Genomic DNA, 16,155 nt, shown 5'->3' with positions numbered 1-16,155 from the left:
ATCTGCCTGCCTTTCCCTCTCCTATGCTCTATTTTCCTTCCACACCAAACTACATTCTATGCCCCTCAAAGGACACCCAGTCTACTGTCAGAACAGTTAGCACATTGCATTGAAACCATCTGCATGTCCCACCAGATGCTGCATGCTGCCCAGCGGGCAGGGCATCTCACTTGTCTTCACATCCAGGGTGCACGGTGCCTAGCATGTACAGGCACTTAATAAATATTTGTGGTTAACAAACGTGTGCTTAAACAACGGCCAAGTGCGTGCTTCCCCCCACGTTGTCCTCCTGGAAAATTCTTTCTCATCCTTTGAGACCTCACTCCAGGGTGGGCGCCAGTCACCTGGTGAAGGTGTCCTGACCCCACCCCACTCCAGGCAAAGGCAGGATTCCCCCAACATTCCACATGCTTGTCCATCAATGTCTGTCTGCCCCTCAGGTTGGGGTGTGTTTTCCATCTCCTTATCCCCAGCAAGAAAGACAGTGTCTAGAACTGAGTAAATATTCAAAAAGTATTGGTTATATGGATGACTTTGGGGCAAAAAAAAAAGTTCACAATTTTGTCCTGCTTCTTCCATATGTGCCCACATCCACACACCTGCCAACAACTGCAGTCGCTTCCCACATGGAAGAGCTCCTCCAGGCACAAAGCAAGAGAGGCCCCATGGCTGTCCCATTCCTTCTTTCTTCCCACCTCTTCGGTCTCCCGCTCCCTCTTGCTCTTTCCTGTTACATACGTATAACACTTACCACCTTTTAAAAAAAAAGAAACTCTTTTCAGCCACATGCTTTCCACGAACTGTGGCTTCGTCCTCCTCTTCTCACTCAGCTGCTGAAAGAACTGACTCCACCTGCCACCTCTCCATCCTCGCCTCCTCCCTCCTGAACACCTTGCCATCTGCCTTCGGCCCACACCACCTCACAAGGCACCAGTGACTTCCTCTTCCGTCACCCTACTTCCCAACCCTCCCACCCTGTGCGACCCTTCTAGCACCCAAGACAACAATCAGACTCCCTTCCCTCTCTCTCTGGTAGGACCCCTCTCTTAAGTGGTGACATTCCTTTCTCATCTCACCCTTACATTCTCTCTGGGTGACCTCATTTACTCCCTTACTTCCAACTGTTACCTGTGGACAATAATTCCCAAATGTATATGTCTAGCTCCGTTTCTTCCCTCAAGGTACCAGACTCATAGACCAAAGCATTTGCTAGGCACTCCTGCTCGCTGGACCGCAGGCCTCTCACACTCAGGGCAGCGGAGCGGAGCTCACTCTTCTGTCCACTGTGTGCTCTCCTCCTCTAGTCCTCTCCTGGTAAACGGCACCGCCACCTGTCCCAGCACTGCAGCCAGAAATCGGGGATCCTCATCTCCCCACTGAACCCTCACTCCCTCACCCCTAAATCCAATAAGCCACTAGGGGTCCAGACTCTCCCCTCTGGGAGCTCTCAGTCTGTGGTCCTGGTTTCACATCCTTTGCGACAGTTCAAGGCCTTAGCAGCTCTCTCCTGAGTCACCCCAGCAGCCATTAACTTGTGCCCTGCCTCCCCCCAATCAGTGCCACCCCTCTGATCCACCCTTCCACACTCAGGCCAGTGGTCTCCGTGAAAGGAGAAACAGGTCCCATCACACGCCTGATAAACTCCTCAAAATCCCCCTATTGCTTATCAGCATAAAATGCAAACACTTCACATGGCGTCGCACGGCACGCAGAGCTCGGGCACCATCGCCTCTCCAGTCTCAGCTCCCGTCATTGGTCCCAGTCAACACGACTTTCAGCTCCGTCAGAATTCGGGGGTGAATTACTGACAGTTACATAGAAAAGTAAGCAAGGTTTTTTTCCCAAAGAGGTAATCATTAACTCCAGGGAAAACAAAAGCCTTTACAACAAAGAAGAGGCCAGCAGAGAATAGTGCTTGCCTCAGCTTTAAGTCATATTTACATAGTTATAATAATGCAAACAGTGACCACTGATTTGACAAAAAGGGACGTTAACTGTATTGAGAGGCAGGGGGCAGGGAAATTCATTGTGCGAATGGGGAGTTGGGGGGTTTTTATAGTCGGAAGTCGAAAGATGTTAAAATAGAAAAATCAAGATATAGAAGTACACGTACATGTGTCGTGATGAACATGGGAGCTTAAAGAAGCAGAAAAACAGCAAAAAGACTGGAAGTGTTCGCCCTTAGAGAATGTATCAGAAATGGAGATGGGTGTGGTCTGCTGTTTTTCATTAGAAGCTTAGTCCTACTATTTGGTGTATAAATATATCCCTTGATAGAAATAAAAATAAATGAAAAATAAAAAGATTTCACTGGCCAAACAAGTCCCTCTACCAGTGTGTACTAAAGATCAGCATGCATTACCCACATAGAGTTCACTTACCCTCTGGACTTCAAATTACACAGAACAGCTCCCCGTTAGAGGAAATTAATCAGGATGAGCAATTGGAGCCCCCAGGCGAGCTGCTAGGCCAGGCCCCTGCCCCTCCAAGGAAAGGCAGCGGATTCTTGGAAAGTCAGGCGCCACTAATTGCTTTTGGTTGGAGAGTCAGCTTTGAGGCGAGACACCAAAAGCAGGGACAAAGACAGTTTTAGAGATGACAATCCTTTATAGTCTCTTTCCTGTGTGGGATATAAGAGTCTATGAAGAAAGACATCTGATTTCTGAAAGGTCCGCAGAGGCCCATCAAATGCTTTTGGAGCACTTGCTAAGGATTTAGGGCCTAAGGTGGGGAATCTGAGGCCCCACCCCCTGAGAGGACATGGTCAGAAGTTTGATCGCAGAGCTTAGGAAATAAGTTTCTCCGCTTTGCTGATAGGCCTTTTCATTTGTTGCATAGATGGATGAATGGAGGGATGGGCACACTTCCATAGCAGAGTCACGCACAGCCGTCATACTCAGAAGCACGAGCCCATTGTCCGGTGCCTGTGTTACATTTTGGGTTGGTTTCTTTGTGCCAATAACATCAGAACTTTATATCAGAGTGAGTTAGGACTATTTCTAAATAGTCTAACAGATTTCAAGTAGTACTAAAAAGTGCCCATCTTGGAACACTAAATATGCTTTCCACATCACCATTGCCAAATCCTTTTTAGAACTCCTCTTTGAAAATTTCACTTTAGAATCCAAAGCAGAATGTTTAGAACAGACTTGTTGGTGCCAAATCATCAATTTTTAAGGGAAGAGCCTAATTTTTAGAACCAGCCATATTCTAGGAAGTAGTTTGAAACTTATATATGTCATGTACATGTAAAAAGGTTGTGAGAAAAAAATTAAGTTCTGTTTAAATGAGCCTGTTATTAAAAGAACCCTAAAGGGAGTCCTTCTGCGATGTCCCTCAGGGGTACCGAGACCCACCTCCCCAGCCACCTGCTCCGCCTGGTCGGATTAGGACCCCACAATGAGCTTACCCACCTCTACTAGGAGCAAAAATACCTCCTGAGCCCTGACCCCCAATTATTCAAAAGGGTTCCATGTTCCAGCAGGCTAGAAACAAAACCCAGGAATCGGCATGCTCACAACCCCAAATAAAGGGTCTTGCCAGGAACAGAGAGTGGGTGGTCTGAAGTGGCACAGAGACATTAGTTTTTGGCAGCAGCCACGGGGCCAATGCGTCAGAGAAGAGATCAGGCTAGAGGAGCGTGGGGTCGGGGAGAGGGCAGAGGATGAGGAGGAGGAGGAGGAGGAGGAGGAGGAGGAGGAAGAGCAGCCTTCTGGACCATGAGGGTTAGAGGGGCACACACAATGACTTGTGGGGCCTGGAAGCCTCGGCTCCCCTCCCCCACCCAGCCACCTGCTCAGGGGGTGCGTGGGCAGGCACTGCGAAGCTCAGGGACTGGCAGCAGAGCCAGCAGACAGCCGACAGCCTGGCTCTCCCGCAAGGGAAAAGTCGCAGCTCTACTCTCACAGCTGGAAAGTGGCCAAGCCTCCTCACGGGGCCTCACCTGGCTCGGTGAAGGCTCTCCTGTTGCTGTAGCTGAAATCCACATCAATGGCCATGGGTCCCCTCTTACAGAAAGAAAAGAAACTCTGTCCTCTTTACCTTCCAGACACTTCCATCCCACTCAGCGACAGCCTCACTAGGACTTCAGCACACAGCCCCAGAACAGGCACCAAGCTGCCTGAGATGGATCTTCAAGGCCCTTTTCCAAATCCACAGAGATCCTCTCTGCTGCAGAACCCGCATCTGCCATCAGCACCTCATCATCTCAGCCCAGGAAAGGCTGCAGGCAGGCTGGCTCATTCCCAGTAAGACCACCCTGATGTCCTATAGGGGCCCAGGACAAAGGAGATCATCCTTGTCAGTGATGCCAGAGGGGACACACCTACTGTGGAAGGGGAGGCAGGCAGAGTCTGTCTCTTCAGAAGATTCCAGAGCCTGCTGCAAATGACTGGGTCCCAGGCCCTGTGATCAATTAGATTCTATCAGGGCTACAACCTATCCCCGGATTGGCGTGAGGATGGGGAGGGAAGAAAGAGGAGAAAAGAAAGGCCTAGGCCCCATCCAGCAAGGCCTGATTCCCAAGGGGTGGCGAGTTCTGTGCGCTCACCCCACCCTGGGGCCAGCAAAGGAACTGCAGCCTCTTTGGAGCCAATTTAAATCAATTGCAGTTACTGAATTAACTCTGGCTTTGCTTTTTGGGGGATCAGAAGCCCTTCAGCCACAGGAATTCTTGACTCCAGGAGAGAGAACTACACCCTCTCCCATCAGACAGCTGCCTCTCGGAGGGCAGACCCCTGTGTGGACACTAGGCCAGCATCTCCACGGGACATCCTCTCTGATGGGCTTGTGCCTCCCCAAAACCTTTTAAATGTAACTATTCTACGTCTCCTTCAGGGTGAACTATCATTTCGGCCACTAGGAAGAAAAGGACGAGGAGGATGTATGTCCACAGCCAGAAGGAGTTTTCAGTAGAGAAAGGATGTGGTGGGACTCCTCACCAAGGCCCCAGGCTGCTGGTGACAGACACCCAGACGCACAGACGCTGGGAGGGGACAGCCCAGAAACAGGAGGGCAGTCCAGGGCAGGGATGCCCGGCTCTGCTCTTCCTTGCTCTAAAGACCAACGAAGCCGCTAACGCAGACCCATCGTCGGGTTCCGGCCCATTTGTGCAGCCACTGCCCACCTTTCACAAGCTGTCGCCCACCGGCTCCTACGAGAGACAGCCGCCCCTGCCAAGGTCCTGCCCCCATCTCACCCAATGTCTCTTTAGGAGACCAGGGTGTTGGATACTCATCAGGGCTTCTCCCTAATGAAGGAAATCTCTGGTTCCAATTGCCAGGAGAGCAGAAGCTCCCAAGGTCTGCACAGACCTTGCCCGGGGCTCCCTCTACCCAAGTAACAGGATTCCTGGAATGATGGGATGCACTGTGAGTCCATGTGGGCCTGGATGAACCAGACTGAGGGCCAGGGTGTCTGGCCCAGTGCGGACTTTCCATTTCCCTGATCCAAAGCCCCTGCGCCTCTGAAATGCGTGTGTTTCGCCCGCAGTGGTCCTCAGCTCTGGCTGACATTCAAGTCATCTCAGGAGATTTAAAAACATGTCCAGACCCAGTCCTGGTTCCATTGCATCAGAATTGCTAAGGATGGACAAGAGCATCTTTCGTTTGTTTTTTTTTTTTTTTAAGATTTGATTTATCTATTTTTAGAGAGAGGAAGAGGGAAGGGAGAAAGACAGAAAGAGAAACATCAATGCACCTCCCGTTCATGCCCTGATCAGGGACTGAACCCGTAACTCATTCATGTGCCCTGACCAGGAATTGAACTGGCAACCTTTTCCTTTTTGGATGACATTCAGCCAACTGAGCCACACCAGTCAGGGCATCAGCTTTCATCTTTAAAACTGTCCCGTGATTCTGATGTGCAGCCTGGTTGTGAGCCCTGAGCCTGGTGCTCTCTGAACCCAATGCTAAAGGCAGGTCCCCTTTCTCAGTCAGCGGCTTGGCCAGGGGTAGGCTCATCAGGAGATTCAGCATTAGTGGGACTGGGAATGGGGGTGGGGCAGGTGACACAGCAGGAGAGCACCAGACGCTGGGTACCTGGCTCAGTCTGAACTCATCAGCAGATACCCTGAGGGATACACTGAAAAGAAAAGAGCAAGTGAAAAAGCTTTAAAACAATTAAGGCTTTTCATCGAGAAGAGTTTAAGATAAACAGATTTCTTCACTGCAAGAGTTCTTAAAATAACAATATTGGTAATAATTATGGCATGTACCTCAGAGGCGGAGAGGATTAAATGAGATAAGGGATGTGTGAAACAATCAGCTCCCCCGTGCAAATAATGCGTACTTAATAAATGCTCCCTGTGCCTGTTATTAATGAGGCTGGTGGCTCTCCCAGGGAAGGAGAGTGTGTGCAGCGTCTCCCACACTTCTGGTGCCCTTTTTCTACAGTGCCCCTTGTAGAACCAATGCTCTAGGAAGCACAGTCTGGAAAAAGGCACAGAGGGGGTGGCCACATGTTTTCCGACTCCCTTGTCAAGGGACTGATGAAGGACTTAGGCCAGGATGAAAGCCACAGCAATTGGTCACCATGGGGAAGGGCCCTGTGTCTGAAATCCAGAAGAGCTGATTTAACTTCTTGACTTTCCTTCTCTTTAGCTGGGCGACCTTCCATAAGTAACCGGGCCTCTCTGAGTCTGGTGCCTTTTCCAGTATAACGATGGGAGGTGGGCCATAAACCTGAGAATTTCGGAGGTCCCTTCTGGCTCCCAGATTCTCTGTTTGCATGCATTTCTGCCAAGATGGGGAAGGGGAGAGAAAAGCGGAATAATATCTAAGCCAGGGTGTCTTCTAACCATGATTCTGATTCTAGACTTGTTTGGAACGGTTCCAGAGAGGCGCTAACGCCTGCTCACTCTCTTAGCCAATGTGTTCCCTGTGGGCGCTGATGGAGAAGCATGGCGAAGCGGCAAGCCAGACTCCTACCTGTCAACGGGTGAGGGAAAGAGGAGCGAAGAAAGGTCCTCACATTGACCCCTCTGTATCTAAAGAGACCATCAAATCCACTGTGCCTAATGGCCAAAATTTTTTTCAATGTCTAATGACCATATTCCACATTTTCCAAACTAAACATCAGGACCCGTGATGTCAAAAAGGATTTTTCAGGCCACTAGGTACAAGGCATAGTCTCAGAGATAGGAAGTGGAAGCTTACATCTCAATTTTTGGTAAAATGCAGATGTTTTGTGGGTGACAAGGGACCGAGCAGCTGAAAACAGGAGTGACCCAAGAAGTCCAGGTAATGTGATCGTGACACTGGGGACCCCCTCTCCCTCTGCACACAGGTACGCTCTCCACAGCGGGAGTGTGGCTCTCTTCACAGCAGTGGAGAAGGAAAACCTCATCCTTGGCAAGCCTGCGGGTCCGACAAAAACCACCCCGGCTGCTGGGATTGGCATTCCCCATTCCCAGCCAGGTCCAGCCCTCCTGCCTGGCTCTCCCGCTTTCCTCGAGGCCTCATGGTGAGCCTTCCTTCCGCCGAACTGATTGCAGGGTAACAATTTCCCCCATCTCACTGATGAAGTCACTAAGAGACACACTGACCCACTTGGGACTGTGCATTCATCTCGGCGCTCCTAGGCTGTGAACTTCTCACCGAGAGAGTGACCCGTGAGCAGCATCTCCCCATGTTCCATGCTGTGCACCAGCCTGGCCCTTTGTCCTGCTCCTGTTCTTAATTTCCTGCTGTCTATTGTCTCTCTGATAACTGCTGGAAGAGGGAAGGGTGTTATTTAATTGCTTTAAAGATATCAAACACGCTGGTACAGAGGTTATCTGCTCCCCAACCCCTCTATTTCTCTGGCTCAAGGTTTGGTTACTTAGTTACTAAGCAAGCTGAAGGGAAGGAGAGTCAGGCAGGCGACAGCGCAGACTTCATTCAGCAGGTGGAAGGGGAAGTCAGAAGGAGAGCCACTAGGAGTCAATAGGGAATCGGAACCTGAGGGTGGCTGCTGAGTGCAGGCGGCAGCAAAGTCAAATAACTCTTTTGAGGGTTTTGGGTGTATGGGGGGTGGTACAGGGTAGGGAGGAGGCCTATGTTATCTGAAAAAACAACAACAATTGTTTCAATTACACATTTTCTGCTGTCAAGGTCAATGTTTTTCAGACCCCATTCATCCAGCCCTGCCTTAGAGACAGATGTGCCTGGGGGGAGGGGTCGGACCTTTTTCCAGGCTGGGCCCACCCACTCTGACGTATGGGGGGAGGGAAAAGGAAGACATCACAAGGAAGGGGCTTTAAAGGATATTTCACTGTAGCAGTTGATCCGAGATAAAGAGCCTTGTTGGAGGAGGTCATTGAGAAGACGTGACCACCAGGTGACCTGAAAGTTGGACCTCAGCAATCAAAGGCTCCTACCCACCCTTGTCCTTAGAATGTCTGTTCTACCCACTGTTCCCATACTAGAAGCCACTTCAAGGACTCAGCCTCAAGAGAGCAATACATACTGAGGCCACCTGGATGGCATACATAACTGAACCCCATCACGGGTTCTACATAAACTTATGGGCAGGTATGGAGGACATCTCAGAATACGGCCTCCCAAGACAACCAAGACAAGCCTCATACGTAGGTCCCCTTGCTTATTAGAACCGCCACCTACCAACCTGGGGTACAGAGGTGTCACCTAATTACCCAGGCTACCTTGAAAGGAGATGGTTTACTCAGCTGATCCTCCAGGGACACACTGTTTTCACTGGTGGCACCCATACTAAAACTGAAATGAAAAATGAAAAACATGCATTGACCCATCAGGGTCACCATAGCGGGGAGGGGGGCCATGGAGAACCGGTAGTTTATTTCTTATATAGATGAGAAAACTGGTTACTTTTTCAAAAGGATACATGAGCTCAGCATCAACAGCAGAAGACCTTTGAAAAGATAACATGGTCCCAGGAAAAGGAATTTGAGGGTAGAGTGGGCACTTCCTGGATCTTCCTTTCCTTCTCTTCCTGGAAACCAATGCATCATTGGTTTTAAACAAGAGGTGGCAACAGGTGCTGTTGTGGCAGCTGCGTCCCCCGGACATGCACAGTTCTCCTGAGCTCAGTTCCACCCCATCCTCTCACTTCCAGCCAATGGTGAGCAGAGCCCCCTCTTCTGGTGGGATGCCCGCCCCAGCCCCTGCACCTGGTGCTTAAAGAGCTGCTGCTCCCAGACCGGCTGGGACAGGAGACAATCACCAGCTCACCTTCCGTCTAGCCCAGAGATCCAGGATGACAGGTTCAACCTGCATTATGACCAACATCTCCAAGACAAAGCCAGTGAAGAGCCCTGATTTCCACCCTCACAGTGGGGACCCCGAGACGCAGTCTGGCTCTACTGACTGCTCCCTTACCCAGTGATTCGCTCCCCCCGTCACTCGCCCACCTCTTTGGCTCTCCCTACCTGCTAAACAGCTGGGACTTTAACTTTTCACTGGTGAACTGGAAATCGGATAATAGGATGGGCAAAGGCAGCTCAGCCCACGGAGAAAACTGTAGCTGGCGTTAGCTTTCTGTCTCCCGTCCTCTGAGGGTACTCAGCGTGGGGTGTGTGTGTGTGTGTGTGTGTGTGTGTGTGTGTGTCCTTGGAGGAGGGTAAGAAAGGAGAGGCTGCAGGATTGATTATGACTTATTAAACTATTGGAACAGAGGCTGAATCATCACAGTCAAAAAATAAACAGCTGCAACTTGATTCGACATAACTCCCACTTCTTGCTTGTTTCCCTTTGCTCTCTCACAGCAGGAAGGAGGAGGTGCTGCGCTTGCCGGGACCAGCAGGTGCCCACTGACGAGTAAAGGAAGGGGCCTGGCTGGGTGGCCACTGCGCCTCCGTGCTGTGGAAAGCTGACACAGTCGGGATGTGTCTGAGCCTCTGCCTGCTCCCTGAACTGAACTTTGGGACCCAAGTGCAGGCTCACACACTGCGGAGGCATGTTGGTCACTGCACAGAGAAGGGCTTCCCGTCTGGATGCATTTTCTCCCTGGCCTTGTGCCCCATGCCCGGTGCCCAGGGATGACCCACAGTAGACGCAGCTCTGCAAACTTGTCAGACTGAGATGGCAGAGGTCCTCAAGTGACTCTGGGTTACCGGGGTAGCCATGCCAGCTGCCTGGAACATGCTCCGTGAAACAGAACGGATTCTGTGAAATCTCAGGGTAAGCAGCGCGCGTCCCTGCCGCCAGCGTTGGGGAAACAGACCGAAGCTGATTGACCCTTCACACCCCTGCACGCAGGTCCCCCCGCCCCATTCCTGTGAGCTGAGCCAGCAGCCACAGAAGGATCCTCCACTCGGCTCACCCCTGTCCTCCCACAGGACCTGGAAGGCGGAGCGAAGCAGCAGTGACGTAACGAGGGGGGGTGGCGTGGGGAAATGTGCCGACCCGCCGGGGCTCCGCAGGGTCAGTCCCCGCGACGCAGCCCTCCGCGCCCAGAGCCTCCGTTGGCAGATCGGCGCTCGGGGTGTGTCGGCCCCCGCGAGCTCTCCGAGGCGGGAGCCGGGAGCCAGAGCCCGCAGGTCGGGACGCCCAGCGCAGGGTGCCTGCCAAGCTGCTGAGCGCTCGAGCGCCCGGCTGGGCTGTGGACAGCTGCTGGGTGCCAGTGAGTTAAGCTATCGGATTGCAGCAGAAAAGCAAAGGTGAGGTGTGTGACGGCTCGCGCGCGCGCGTGTGTGTGTGTGTGTGTGTGCAAGAAAGAGAGGGAGGGAGGGAGGGAGGGAGGGACATGCACTTGGGCACCCCAGTGCACTGCGCTGCACGGTGGTGCGCGCCTCGGTGTGCCAGAGTGTAGGTCCCAATGCGTGGTTCCCTTCCCTTGTGCCATTTAGGGGTGATTCTGGTACTGAGAATAGGTGTGAGTCCAGGTGTGAGTCCAAGTGTGAGTGGGGGGCTGTGGATTGTCAGTACTGAAAACGACGTGTCCGTACAGCCGCGTGCCAGTGAACGCGACGTGCGCCCTTGTCCAGTCCTCGTCCCCTAGCTGAGTGTCCAGGTGGTAGCTGTGACGGGGACAACTTCTCTCCCAGCCGCCTTTAAACGGGTCTGACGGGAAGAGAACAAAACGGAGAGGTTGGTGGGGGACACTGCTGGGGCTCCTGTGGGCGCTCACCCCAAGATCTGAGCCTGTGAGGGGCAGGAGGCGGAGCGGAGAAAAGAGGGGCTTCTCTCTGCTCCTTCTCGCCCGGCCGTGGCAGACGCACCCCTAATGATCTACAGTCCGGTTCTGTGGCGCGCGGGGGCGGAAGGACAGCCTCTACCCCTCTTTGCGGATAGAGACTGGGGATGCTGGCATGATGATCTTCAGTCTTCCCCTTGTCCTGGAAATGGCAGGGAATCTTTTAGGGAACCTTTGTCTCAGAGGGTCAGCGGGTGGGATGACCTGGCAGATGATCTTCTGTGCCAGCGCGGGGAACCAGCTGGGCGGCCGGGAGACTCACCCCCCACCCCTCACCCTTTCGCCAGCCGCCTGGGCTTTTCCTAGGCTCTGTAGCACCCTGGCGGCACGCACTTGGCTGTAGTCTCTCCCTGCCAGTGAGGCTCAAGCTCCCGCCAACCGGAGATCCACTTGTGTTTAGCAGCCCCCAAAGGAAGTGCGGTGGGGGATGAATATAGAAAGGACATGGAGGAGAAAGGGAAAACTGAAGCACAGTAGAATTTAGTATCACAGCTCCCTCCACCCCCATGCCTGGTCTCCATCCCAATGGTCAGTTCTTAGGCTGGTAACCGCAGCCTCTCTGCAAAAGAGGGAGATGCCTGAGACCATTCTAACCCTGGTCTCCAACAGAGCCCGGTCTCCGGGTCTGAGGACACCAACAACCAGCCATTTCCAGTATCTAACAATTCTGAGGCTGGAAAAATGTAAAAGCACAAAATCAAACTTTCTGTGCATATTTAACCACAATTCAACAAGTGTTGACTGCCCAGCGTTGGACTCTACTTTTATTTTTTTTATTAAAGATTATATTTATTTATTTTTAGAGAGAGGGAAAGGGAGGGGGAAAGGGAGAGAAACACCAAGGTGTGGTTGCCTCTTATGTGCCCCTAACTGGGGACCTGGCCCACAACCCAGGCGTGTGCCCTGACCAGGAATCAAACCAGTGAGCCCCAGGTTTGCAAGCTGGCACTCAATCCACTGAGCCACACCAGCCAGGGCCTGGACTCTACTTTTAATAAAGCAGAAGGTCTCACTCAGAGACTTTAGGCAGCAACTTTATTGTTGATGAAATAAGATTCACTGTGATTTCGACTCATGTCTTCCTCGGAGGAGCCCTACCACTCCAGACTGGCTTCCCAGCTCTCTCCCTCTGCTGCCTTCATCAAGCTCAAGCTCTGGACCCTGCCCACTGTTCCTCTCTCAAAAGTGGAGAAATGCTACTTCTCAGACCATTTCAGGAAAAAATTTACCCCATACTGAGTGAGACTCCAGCCACAAAGGCAGAGGTAGGGCTGGAGAGCAGCACTCAACCCTCACTCACATGTCCGCCCCATCAGCATCCCAATCCCCAAAAGCACTAGACCGAGTGTCTGTCCCCCCCGAACTCTTCAGTATTACCCAGACCTTGGAGTGTGACCTTGTGTATTATACAGATGGGATCCTGGAAATGCTAGTAATTAATTACACTCCAATGCAGGCGGATTAAATAGGATTCTGGGTCTGTAGAATTAGAGTAACTGACAAGACTGTTGGAAATGACAGTGGAAAAAACCCACGTTAATCTAGGGATATAAAAAATGGTTTCTTTACAGCTTCTGTTTTTAATAGCTGCCGATTTATGGTTTTTACCCAATGCAGACATTAAATCCCAGGTCCCCCAAAGTACTTTGTAGAAAGGTCAGCCACAAAGCCCAGACCGCACTTTACAGACAGTTGTGTGGTGGGGAAATTAGCACAGAACAGAGAAGCAATGAGCCTGGAGTGCAAAATGAAGCAGAGGCCAAGGTGGGCAAGATTCCTTAAGAACTGGCTGCTGGCTAAGTACCCTTTAATTCATCAGCAGTCTCTCCAAGCTTCAAGCGGCAATCTTCAGTCTTCACTCAGGCACCAGGCAAAGTGCCTCACTCAGGGGAAATGCGTCCACCGAGTGAATTATTCCCATGTTGTGCTAAACGACACCATCCTTTTACCAGCTTCCCTCTTCCTGGAATGACCACCTTCCCTGCCCTCCTTCCATCATTCTTCCTATACTCAAGACCCAGCTTAAGCCTCCTGGGAATCCCCCAGGAGAGAAAGGCATTCTTCAGTCCTTTCTCCATCTCAATGCAGGTCACACCCTAGAAGAGCTGGCTTCCCTGCCTCTGTCCCTTACTAAAGTATCACCTCCTAGAGGGCATCAGCCATTTCTTGTTCATCCCTGGTGTCCAGAATGAGGAAGCCCCCAGTGATGGTTTTTGAATGCCTGTGGATAAATCATTCAATTGTGTGATGAGCTATTGTTTTATACCTTAGGCCAAGCCAATAGTTACAATTATCTTCTCAGCTTGGAGGTAAGACAGGAATCAGCTGCTTCAAATCAAAGCCCCATTGTCAGCTGCTAGTTCTCCAGTCCACTGAGCAGCAGAGTATCCTGTCCACTGGGTATCCTGTGTTCAAACCCCAGCTCCACCAATTATGGGAGCAAGTTAGTTAAATGCTCATAGCCTCAGGTTCCTCATCTGTAAAGTGGAAACAATTATCCCCACCCCATGGGGTAGATGGGAAGATTGACGGGGCATAAATGAGGCCACACCTGTGTTTGGGACCTTCCTTTCATGACTGTGAGTGAACCTGGTTCCTGTTTTCATCCTTAATCAGCGGATCACGGGAAAATTCTCTGGGGTGTTAGAAGACAAGCATTCTGGAGTATCCCGCTGAGGGACTTTAGGAAAGAGCTCTCCCAGGCGTAAGGAGCCCAAGCATTGAGTATTGGAGAAACAAAAATAACATAAAACACACATTTTAAAAATGAAAGCAAGCCAGATTTTTATTTTTTAATATTTAAGGCTATAAATTGGTTCATTATGTAGGCAGATTTCAATAAATTACAGATAGAGGAGAGGGCAGAGGAAAAATGGGGGAAGATAACATTTATAGAGCTCTGGTTATGAGCCCAGCACAACGCTGGGCATTTTCACATATAGTTCATCATTTAACCTTCACGACACCCCCATTTTGACAAATGAGAGTCTGAGAAGTTAAGTGCAGGGCACAAGGGCTCCACAGTGGAACCCCGGTTTGTTTTACCTCTAAAGTCCGGGATTTTTCCACTACTGAGTTTTCAGAATGGAAAGCCTCCGAAGTCAGCGGGTCAGCGCAGATTCCTCGTGGGGAAAGGCCAAGAACAGCAGTGTCAGTGCCCTCTGAGGTCAGAGGCTGAGCTGCCCCAACCTCTTCATGGTTTGGACCAGCCAGCTTCTTAGGGATCAAAGTACATTTTTTTTGTAGCCACAGTCAAGTTGACAAGATAAACTGTGATGGCTTGACCCAAACTCTTCCCCACTATTGGAAAAACATCTCAACCATTCTGCAAACTGGTGAGAACGGGCTGGTAGCTCTATGTGGATGTGGAAAGATAACACTTTTGGGGGGGATGAAGAGTGTGTCTGAGAGGGTAAACCAGAAACACAAAAAGCTGGTGAGAGCTTAAGTAGCTTCTGACTGATGAGCCAATCTTCCTTTTTCCCCTGCAGATGTCACATTGGATCCTTTGCCTCCGGGACCCACTAAGGTGAGAATAATATCTTTGGCTGGTTGGAACTAGCCTAAGACTGTAAGGCAGCCATGGATATGGCGTATGACCTACTCAATGGCACCCAATCACTGTTCTCCTCTCTATTTGACCTCAATGGCTCAGTGGCGGCAGCCAACGGCTCAAACCAGACAGAGCCATACTATGATCTGACCAGCAATGCAGTCCTCACATTCATATATTTTGTGGTCTGCATCATTGGGTTGTGTGGCAACACGCTTGTCATTTATGTCATCCTCCGCTATGCCAAGATGAAGACCATCACCAACATTTACATCCTCAACCTGGCCATCGCAGATGAGCTCTTCATGCTGGGTCTGCCCTTCTTGGCCATGCAGGTGGCTCTGGTCCACTGGCCCTTTGGCAAGGCCATCTGCCGGGTGGTCATGACTGTGGATGGCATCAATCAGTTCACCAGCATCTTCTGCTTGACTGTCATGAGCGTTGACCGATACCTGGCTGTGGTGCACCCCATCAAGTCGGCCAAGTGGAGGAGACCCCGGACAGCCAAGATGATCAACGTGGCTGTGTGGGGAGTCTCTCTGCTGGTCATCTTGCCTATCATGATATACGCTGGGCTCCGGAGCAACCAGTGGGGGAGAAGCAGCTGCACCATCAACTGGCCAGGTGAATCCGGGGCGTGGTACACAGGGTTCATTATCTACGCCTTCATCTTGGGGTTCCTGGTGCCCCTCACCATCATTTGTCTTTGCTACCTGTTCATTATCATCAAGGTGAAGTCCTCTGGAATCCGAGTGGGTTCCTCCAAGAGGAAAAAGTCTGAGAAGAAGGTCACACGGATGGTGTCCATAGTGGTGGCTGTCTTCATTTTCTGCTGGCTCCCTTTCTACATATTCAATGTCTCCTCTGTCTCTGTGGCCATCAGTCCCACTCCAGCCCTCAAAGGCATGTTTGACTTCGTTGTGGTCCTCACCTATGCTAACAGCTGTGCCAACCCCATCCTCTATGCCTTTCTGTCTGATAACTTCAAGAAGAGCTTCCAGAATGTCCTCTGCTTGGTCAAGGTGAGCGGCACTGATGACGGGGAGCGGAGTGACAGTAAGCAGGACAAATCCCGACTGAATGAGACCACAGAGACCCAGAGAACCCTCCTCAATGGAGACCTCCAGACCAGTATCTGAACTGCCTAAAAAATAAATAAATATAACACCAAGCTCTGCCAACTGGCACCGTGCTCCCTACCCCCACCCACTCCCTTCCTCCCGCCCATCACACCTGGCTTCTAGAATAGGGAATTGCTCAGCATGAGTCCAATTCAGGGAAGAGTGTTTGAGTCGGCTTGTCTGAGTGAATGATTTCTATTAAATTGATTAACTCCCCCTTAAAGTGAACATTTAAATGCAGGCAGACAAAGTCTGGAAAAGAGGCAATCATGCCTTTGAAATGTTGGAACTCAATGAAGATAGAAAACTGTACCTGAGTTTGTGTGTTTA

The 16,155-nt window shown here is 51.0% G+C and overlaps 1 protein-coding gene across 2 annotated transcripts; it reads left to right on the top strand.

The window, feature by feature from the left end:
- Positions 1–10,062: 10,062 nt before the first annotated feature.
- SSTR2 (somatostatin receptor 2) lies at positions 10,063–16,155 on the top strand. Of its 2 annotated transcripts, none has more exons than XM_045182396.2 (2): positions 10,063–10,136; positions 14,643–16,155. In XM_045182396.2, exon 2 carries the CDS (start codon positions 14,734–14,736, stop codon positions 15,841–15,843), a length of 1,110 nt encoding a protein of 369 aa, XP_045038331.1. In that variant the 5' UTR covers positions 10,063–10,136; positions 14,643–14,733; the 3' UTR covers positions 15,844–16,155. The 2 variants fall into 2 exon arrangements, with proteins under 2 accessions (XP_045038331.1, XP_024429228.1); XM_024573460.3 differs by lacking the exon at positions 10,063–10,136 and adding an exon at positions 10,400–10,615.

Source organism: Desmodus rotundus, chromosome 9 (assembly GCF_022682495.2).
Source record: "Desmodus rotundus isolate HL8 chromosome 9, HLdesRot8A.1, whole genome shotgun sequence".
Taxonomy (NCBI): domain Eukaryota; kingdom Metazoa; phylum Chordata; class Mammalia; order Chiroptera; family Phyllostomidae; genus Desmodus; species Desmodus rotundus.
The sequence above is the reverse complement of the archived record's forward strand: the minus strand, read 5'-3'. Positions and strand labels throughout refer to the sequence as shown.